The sequence below is a fragment of the Lotus japonicus genome, chromosome 3 (genome assembly GCF_012489685.1).
Source record: "Lotus japonicus ecotype B-129 chromosome 3, LjGifu_v1.2".
Classification (NCBI taxonomy): Eukaryota; Viridiplantae; Streptophyta; class Magnoliopsida; order Fabales; family Fabaceae; genus Lotus; species Lotus japonicus.
This window is the reverse complement of record NC_080043.1, coordinates 36919396-36929100: the sequence shown is the minus strand read 5'-3', so window position 1 is coordinate 36929100 and position 9705 is coordinate 36919396. Positions and strand designations below refer to the sequence as shown.

General features: G+C 38.8%; 1 protein-coding gene across 1 annotated transcript; it reads right to left on the bottom strand.

The window, feature by feature from the left end:
• Positions 1–872, bottom strand: LOC130744070 (uncharacterized). The gene is made up of 2 exons (XM_057596263.1): positions 251–872; positions 1–173 (listed from the first exon to the last, which is right to left on the bottom strand). Exons 1-2 carry the CDS (start codon positions 870–872, stop codon positions 1–3), a joined length of 795 nt encoding a protein of 264 aa, XP_057452246.1.
• Positions 873–9705: the final 8833 nt, after the last annotated feature.

Below are 9705 nucleotides of genomic sequence, written 5' to 3'. Positions count from 1 at the left end.
CTACTGCTTAGTGGGCCTAACATTGTTCTTGACTACTCCTGCCTGGCCCACTCCCACATTACGGGGTCTCTTGCGATTAGGTAACTGTGAAGGATCTGCACCAAACGAGAAAACTGGAGGAGCAAGGGATTTCCTCTCTTTCTGGATATTGTGGGCCCTCTCATTATTACTCCCTGATTTGGTACCAAGAATTTCAAATTTGTTCACATTCCTTGCACCAAAATTGAATCTTTCTTGACCTGCTCTTTACCCTGTGATGGACGCTTCTTCCTCGTAACCGTAAGCCACTCGCCATGCGCCAGCTCAGGGGATTTATCACCCGCTTTAATACCTCCTTGATTCCCGCCTGATGGGTTGGGGGGAGCCACCGACTCTGACGGTGAAGGAGCTAGGGTTTCCTGGGTCGTTGCATGGATGGGTGGCACTTGGTTTGCTGTCGCCGCCGTCGCAATACCCAAAGTAGTGCTTTCCGGCCTCACCACAGACGGTGCCGGAGTCTCACAGTTTCTGCTCATATTCCCATAGCAACCGCACCTCGCACAGAGGAGGTGAAATCCCTCATATTCCACATTATACCAAGTCCCACGCAGTCGGATTCTTCCAACCACAGGCTGATCAAGATCAATCTCAACGCATATGCGAGCAAACCGCCCCTTATGCATATCCACCGTGTTCAGGTCCACTTTAATATGGGTGTCAACTCCTTTGGCCATGGTCATCAGGATATTCTTCTTGTAGAATTGTAACCCTAGACCTGGAATGCGGATCCAAACCATAGTGGTATTAATTTTGGAATTAGCAGCAACAAAATCTGGCGTCCAAGGCTTGACTGAGAGATAATGGTCGAAAATAAGCCATGGAGCTCCGGTCATGGCCCTTGTTTTGTCCTCCAAAACTTCAAACTTCACATAGAAGTACCCATTGTGCACCTCAAAAACCTCAAACTAGGGATGGCAATGGGTCGGGTAGGGCGCGGGTTTTGCCAAACCCAAACCCAAACCCGAAATCAAAAACCCGCACCCGCACCCGAAATGGGTGGTGAACTTAAACCCACACCCGAACCCATTGGGTTTCGGGTTCACCCGACCCGTGCCCACACCCGCACACAACCACAAACAAACCAGCTGAACCCGGAAACCCGACCCGAAAAAGAACCCGAATTATAAAACCCGACCCGGTTGCAACCCGGTCTAACCTTGAATAACATTACTTTCTTAGCAAATTTCATTGCTTTTTACAATCAAAATCAGAAAAACATACACCTGCTTATTTATATATTTCATAGTGACTCCACAATATTGTCAAGCACTCAAGCTTATTAAGCTGGCCTTCAGCAACCAGAAGTGCAAAAGCACATTGTATGTAAATTCATTAGGCTGACAATTATTCTCCACCATTTTTTCAAGAGCATGATGGCCCTTAGCAAGTGCCTCAATCATAGTATTATAAGCAATCAACAATAGTCTTAATCTTCCCAATTACAAAATTCATGGGTCCTTAAACTTCCCAATTACATTTGAAAACCACAAGTAAAGTAAAGGTGAGATAAACTCAACAATTCAAAGTCTTCAACATCAAGCATAAATCCAACACAAGGAAAAACTCAAAGCATACAATTAAAACAACAATCTTCAACAACACCCTCTTCCAAATTAAAACAACAGTTCTCAATAGCTCAATCCAATTATCTAAAGTCCACAATCTTCAACAACAACCTGTTATATTCACGTTAAGCAACTCATTAGTAATTTTTCTTAAAGCAACATTGAAACAAGTTATTGTAATCAAAGTTAACAATAATACTAACCGTGTTATGCATTAAAGCATAGATGCAGTAACTATTAATCATCAAAACGGTAACTCAAACCATCTATTATTTCAGCTGTAATAAGAAGTAAATCAAAATTAAATAAAACATCAAAGCTTAACATTAATAACATATTCAAAGCAAATGAAGAATAAAATACCTTCGTCATCGGACTCCATTTCATTCAATACCGTAGCATATTCTTATGCAACACTAGAATTCAAATTCCCTACAAATATCCCACATAGAGTACCAAAGAATGATTAGTTGACAATATATAAACATAATTTGAAATTAAATGATATTGAATTAAAATTTTAAAATTTTACCACCACTCTCATTAGACCATAGCCAACTCCTAGCACACATCAAAGCCTCTACAGTAGTCCAATGAAGTCGACTTCGATGAGGGCTCAATATTCGACCACTAGTGCTGAATGCCGATTCTGAAGCTACTGAAGAGATAGGAATAGCTAACACATCTCTTGCAATTGTTTGAAGTGTTGGGTACAGTCCTCCATTTGCCTTCCACCAATTTAAAATATCAAAATCTGGCAGTGTCTTCTTTAAGACTTTCTCACCCAAATAATGATCTAACTCAGATTTAATATTTAAAGAGCTAGCTTCTTCCTCCCTCTCAACATACAATTCCCATTCTTCCACCAAAAGGTCATCATGAGCAACATTAGTATCAATCAATGGAGAGCTTTCAATAGAATTGTTTTTGCTTTGATAATCAGAAAGCAAATCATAACACAAATCTCGAATTCTTTCTCTTGTGCACCTGAGTTGTTAGCATACAACTTTGTAAAATAGAACTGAAGCAATACCATCTTGTTCCTAGGATCCAGAACTGTAGCAACTCCCATGACATCATGTATCACACTCCAATAACTTTCAAATTTTTCCATCATCCTATCTGCCATCTCCTTAATCAATGTATTATGGGAGCTCTGCCATCTAATTATTTCCAACGTAATCTTACAAATCTTGGGAAAATAAAGATTGGCAGTTGGATATTTGGTACCAGAAACCAACTCAGTTATATCATTAAGCAGTCCTAAACACCCACAAACATCCTTTGCAAATTTCCATTGTGAATTACTTGGCAAACAAGTGTATAGCTTTTCACGTTGAGCTAGCCGAACAAATACATCCTTGTATGGTATGGCAGACTCAAGCATCTTAAATGTTGAGTTCCACCTAGTTGGAACATCATTTACTAAGCCTCTAGTACAATTTATTTTCAATTGTCTAGCTGTTTCTTCAAATTTTTCGTGCCTTTTTGGGGTACCATTCCAATACCCCACACTATCCCGATTCTTTTCTACACCATCCTTCACCACATGTAGGCCTTCTTTAACAATTAAGTTTAAGATATGCGCAGAACAACGCATATGCAATAAAGACCCATCCTTTATCAAAGACTCCAACTGCAACTTATTCTTAACAAGGTCAATCATTTTATCATTTGCAGCACAATTGTCTAAAGTGATTGTAGACAATTTTGAGTCAAGGTTCCAGTCCATCAAACATTCGACAAGTACTTGACAAAGTCTTTCACTAGTGTGAGGGGCTGGAACATAAATGAACCTAAAATAACAAGGAACATAAATAACTAACTTACATTTAAAAATTTTATCATACAAAAACAGCTAGTAGGATAAAAGAAATTTAAACTTTATCACCTCAAAATCCGACTCTGTAAAGTCCAAGTGCCATCAATGTAGTGAACTGTGACCGCCATGTAATCCTTTTTTTGGTTGCTTGCAGTCCACATGTCTGTGGTAATGGCCACTCTTCCTTCATGAGTGTCTAGCATCTTCGTAGTACATTGCCTCTCAATATCATAGATTTTCAAAATCTCCTTCTTAATAGTGTTTCGACTAGGAACTAGAAACAATGGTTGGAGAGAACCTAATATGCTCCTAAAACCAATATGATCCACTATCGATAGTGGATAATCATGCATGACAATTGCATTTGCAATCAACTTCTTTGTTTTCTCTGCATCATAATTTCCAAAGCCTATCTCTTGCTTGCCTTGGATGGCTTTAGGCATGATGAATGTTTGCCCTTTGTTATGGCCTCTCGTCTAAATCTGCTTCTGAACACACCTATTTGCATGGCCACGCAATTGAGTTGTTCCATACGTTGAATTGCCACTAAGATGTTTCTTGCACCACTTGCATATCGCCTTTACTTCCCCATTCACTTGAACCTTATCAAAATCATTCCAGACCTCACTTTTTGGCTTCTTTGTTGGAGGTTGTGTTGAATCCGCACCATCTTGCCCATCATGAGTTGAATCATTTAGTGGGGGACCTTCTTGTGTAGGATTAGAAGTTCCTTCCGGAGTTGTGTTCACTTGATCCATCTTCCCTAGAACATCAATAACAAAATCAGAAAAAGTAAACAACAATGTTTGATAAACAAACAAAAATTAAACTTATCTCAATTTAATAATTTAATTATATAGAATAGAAGGGATCCCAAGAGAGAGTCATTCACAATTTTTAGCACTCAATTATTCTCAGAATGATAACTACTAGAAACAAACAAGTCTTTGAATCTGTTAAAGCATTATGTGTCAAAATTTTAGCTAAGGGCCGCCGTGGTCAGGTTCAGCTAGTTATCAAAGGTCATTTTCTAATCATCACAATATTTGAATATATGAATTATGAAAGAAAGTCAGAAACAAAATTTATAGCAGTAGTGTCATATTAATATGAATAGATGACAAGTACATAAATAGATAATTGTTAAAACAGATTGTGGCAAGCAGAAGAAATACCACCACCATTAAACAGATTGTAGCAGTACCAATTATTCATTTTATAATAATATACCCTTCTTTCCATGTTAAAACAAAAACTCCAATAAAGAAATACCACAAAAGAGTAGCATGCAGAAGATCTAAACTTATGAGAAGAGTAGCATACCTCAGTTTTGGAAAGTTCTTAAGGATTTTCTTAGCAACAGCACCAAAAGCAACCCTTCCAATAGTTTCTCTTGCAGAAGATCTACCACCACCCTTAAACATTAAAGTTCAGATGTATGAGCTTAGTGCATATATGTCACTTCTAATGAGAATGCCTAACTCGTAACATTATAAAAGTAAGTACCTGAACTAATCTGACAAGTGACACCATTGTAATGAGTTTGTAGCTGAAGCAAACCCTAAACTAAACAGAGGCTAAGGGGAAACAGTTGAAGGGAAGAGAGAAAACCTGAAGCGGAGGTGACGGCGGCTCCGTGGACGCCTGGACGGTGGCTCCATGGACGGAAGAAGGAGACGGAGCAGGACTGGAAGAGGAGAACGACAGCTCCGGAGGTAGCAGTGAAGAAGAAAGCCGTGAACTGAAACTCTGAAAGTGGAACCTCAAACCCTATTTCTATTCTAATAACATATATATACCTAAGGATATATTTGGAATTTCACTTATACAGAGCCGGGTTCGGGTAGGGTTCGGCCCGAAAACAGTTACAGCAATCGGGTAAAACCCGAACCCATTAAACTCGGGTTTTCGCCCAAAAAAGTCGGGTCGGGTCGAGTCGGGTGCCCACGAGTTCGGGCTTCTCTGCCATCCCTACCTCAAACCCACCACTAGGCTTCCACAACATACGCAACCTGTCACAGAGCACCCTGTAGCCTATGTTCTTACCCAACAATTTCACTACCAAGCAGTCCTCCCATGGTTGGCAGATCTGCTCGTATTCATTGTCCCTGAAATCAAAGGAGGGAAACAACCTGTTACCTTCCACCAATGTCAAGGACATAACACCACTAACCAGCAAATCCCCCTCTTCTTCCACTGCCTCAACCCTCTTCCCTAACACCTTCTCCTTGAAAGTTGGCTTCCGTACCGGCGTACTTTCACCCCGTCCCGTCGCGTCCAGATCCTCCATGTGCACCTCATTCCGGCCGTCGCTCGTATCTCTCTTCCAGTCGCTCGTGTCTCCCATAACTAAACCTTTTTTTTCACTTTCACTCGGCGATGGCAATCAGCGGCGCTCAGACCTTAGCGATAGCGATTGTATAGCTTTCTACGTTTAAAACTCCGCTTACTTTCAGCACAGGAAAAATTATTTTTAAATCATTAAAATACGGTTTTGTTATAGTTATTTTGAACTTAATTTATACTATTTTTTTATACATCGGAAAATTGAGTATATTCCAAAACATTAAAAAGATTAAGCATAAAATTTTGATCTAATTTAGTATTGATTTTGAAAAATAACAAATTTTAACATTAAGTATATTCCAAAACATTAAAATGATTAAAAAGGAATTTAAGTGTATATTAAAAATAATAATCACAAGTAAAACAAAATTAGTATTGATTTTATATTTTAATTTCATAAAAAGAGTTAAACATTAAAATTCAATTTTTTTTGGACTTCAATAATTAAAATTTGGCTTAATTGCAACTTTGGTCCCTGACGTTTACCAATTCCACGATTTTAGTCCCCCACCTAATTTAATTACACAGATGGTCCCTGACTTTGCTGGCAGTCTGCAACGTTGGTCCTACCGTTTGTTTGTTAATGGATGAGGTTTACGTGGATGGTCACTTAGCTGATGTGGAAGTTGAATTGGTGAAAGAAAGAGACCAGCAACTGATTCAACCTTCTTCCTCGCCTCTAGGGACTCGTTCGTTCTTTATCTCTTCCCTTTTCGCTAAATCTCAAGTTTCGAAACATCTTCCTCACGGTGCTCTGTTTTTTAGGGAGGAAGAGGGTAGAAGATGACCGTTGCAGGTCTCACGTGCAACTCACGTGTTTCCTTCTCTCTTCAGTCCTTCTTTCTCTCTCCAATTGGACATCCACGTAAGCCTCCTCCGTTAACAAATAAACGGCAGGACCAACATTGCAGACGGGCAGCAAAGTCAGGGACCATCCGTGTAATTAAATTAGGTGGGGGACAAAAATTGTGGAATTGGTAAACGTCAGGGACCAAAGTTGCAATTAAGCCTTAAAATTTTATGACAAAAAGGGTAACAACCCAAAAACACAACAATTTAAATAACTAATTTGAACTAGGAGAATTACACTGTTGTATATATTGTGTGCAACTCACTCTCCATAAGAAAAGATAAAAAATGTTAAAGACAGTCTTATAGATAATATAGCTCACTATACTCTTCAAAGTGAAGACTCTAATTTAGAATGTTTAGAAATACTTCAAAGTGGGTCGGGAAAATCTGACCACCCGTCCAACTCAAATCGATCCGATAACGAGTCGAATAAGATGGACTTATTACAATTCGATCATGCTCAGATCGGATATCGAGTTCGTGAAAATTTCACTTTTTTTTTACTCATTAATATAGATTGGAATGGTGGTGAGGAATTCGGTGGGGGAGGTCCTGGCTTGTGCTTCAGCGAAGCGGCCTGGAGCAACATTAGCGACGGTAACAGAGGCTTTAGCACTTCGTTGGGCTATGTCCCTTCCTCTAGAGCTATGCTTCTTGGATATGGTGTTGAGACAAATTGTTGTGTTCTTCATGATGCTTCGTCGTGTGCCAGTCTTAATCGTCGTCCATTATTACTAATTAATTAAACTTTGTTGGTTCTTTTCGTTTGTTTCAGTTGTTGCTTATTCATAGATCAACAAATAAGGTTGCGGATTTTATGGCTAAGTTTGTTATTTCTACTCGTTGTTTTGTGTGGATTGAGGAATGCCCAACTACGTTGGAGCATATCCTTGCCTTTAATGTAAACTCTGGTTCTATTAATTAATAAACATCGGATGTTTCCTTAAAAAAACTTAGATTGTTTCATGTCATTTGATAATAGAATTTAATGTTTTAAACTTGATGTTTCCTTAGGATATATGAATGCATTAGGAGATCCAAGGGTTACCTCCCTAGCAGCAGCGTTTGGATCACCTAGAGGGATAACAAAATCTTCTTCTTCATTATTCTATCCATAGTTAAAGATCTCTCTTTGTTCGGGAGCAAGTCCGACTCTCGTTGTGAAGAAAGTGCATTAGATTCTGTTATTGGTCGTCTTTCAAAGACGTCGGTTTGAAGCGCATCAATTTGCTCACAATAGGACAATTGTCCAGGACGAGTTCTGCGAGCCACTAATCGGCCCAAAAACCAAGGTGCTCTACCAGCCATGGTAGTGTAGAGAGAGTTGGAGGCTTTTGGAGATAGGTTTAGGTTTCAGAGACAAAGAAGGGGAAGAAGTTTGAGATAGATCAAGGCTAGATTACTTTTGGTGTATTTACAAAAGAAATCTGACGATTGAGTGGAAAAGTTGAAAGGTTTAAAGTGTAGTTATTGATGTGATAGAGTAGTGGAGATGACGACTTTGGTTCAGATTTTCAAAGGTAATGATGCGGTGCGGGAATTTAGGCAGATAAAGTTATAATCATTGGAAATCATTACGAGCCGCATAAGGAACAACTTTGAAGTTGATTAGTGTAGGACAAGAAAGGGGGGGGTTTGAATTGTGCCATCCAAAAACATGGATTTCTAAACGATTAAAAGATTTATCATCTTCGTTGGGATCGTTTGGTGCAACTTAATTATGAGAGTAGGGAATGAGTCAATGAATGTCATCGTTTTATCCTGGTTCACCCCCTGAACGATAGGGCTACATCAAGTCATTGGCTATACCAAGATTTCACTAAGCTCAAGTATCAAAGACTTCTCCTTACAAGTATTATTTCTCTCATGCCTCTTCAAGCATAACAAGTATTGTTTTTCCACTAACTCTTCAAGCATACCAAGTATTCTTTAACCACTACCTCTACAGGCATAACCAAGTATTATTAGGACTTCTCCTTACTAAGTATTATCAGGACTCCTCCTTTACATTAGTATATAGGACTTCTCCTCAAACAATGTTTCTCAAGATCATTTCATCTACAAAAGTCTCTTATAGAAAGAGTGATGGTAGATACATTTAAATTCATGAATCATAAAGTATTGATGAGATCTGACTCTAAGACTATACTTTATGTTCTACTACATGAGAGAGTTAGATAAGATTTGACTCTTAAGAAAATCTACTCTTCATGTTGAAGCAGGCGATATTGATGATCGTTTCTGAGTGATGAGCTCTGAGGCTTCTCTTACGCTTAAGTGTGTTGAGCATGGAAGCTCAATCTTGGTGAGCCTAAGCGCTAATTCGGCAAGTCTTCGGCTCTTCATTTTATACTCCTGAATCTGCTGTGAGAGAAAGAAAGCGGTTGGAGCGTGTTCTTCACAGAGCTTCTAGCTATTAGGTCAAACGGTACAATGTATACTTGATGCATTGTTAGAATAGTATGGTTTGATTGAAGCCCTTTTGCCGAAAAGACGTATTCTGTCACCTTGTAGGTAGCATAGGTCTGAGCTTCTATCTATTGGTGTATAGATATAGAAATCTGATAGTGACATCTTTGTACTTCTTGCTTTGCTTAGTCTTATGTCAGAACATGTGCTCTTTACATTGCAAAACTTCTCCAAGAAGCTATTCTAAGCTCCTTTCTTCTTTTTCTTCAGCGATAATAAATTGCAGTTTTCATCATTTGATCAACCTTGTTCTACTCAGACGATCTCCTTTGATTGTTCTTCTCTTCTGTCGTCTTTCCTTTCTTCAAACGATGTTTCTTCATTGTTCTTCTATTCTTCAGATGATGTTCCACGCTTCAGGCATTTTGATTTCTTTCAGATGATCTACCTGTTTAGCTCAATATTCTTTATTTTCTTTTGACGTCGCAGTCTTCATTTCATGATAGACGTTGTTCCTTTCAGAAGATCTTCTTCTCCTTTAGAAATGGATTGTCTTGAAGTATGTTGCCTAGCTGAGTAGATGATGGTAGGAAAAGACAATAAGTTGTATTTCATTTCTTTATTTCTTGTATGAGAGAGAAAGAGGAAACCTTGATGATGACATCTTGGTAC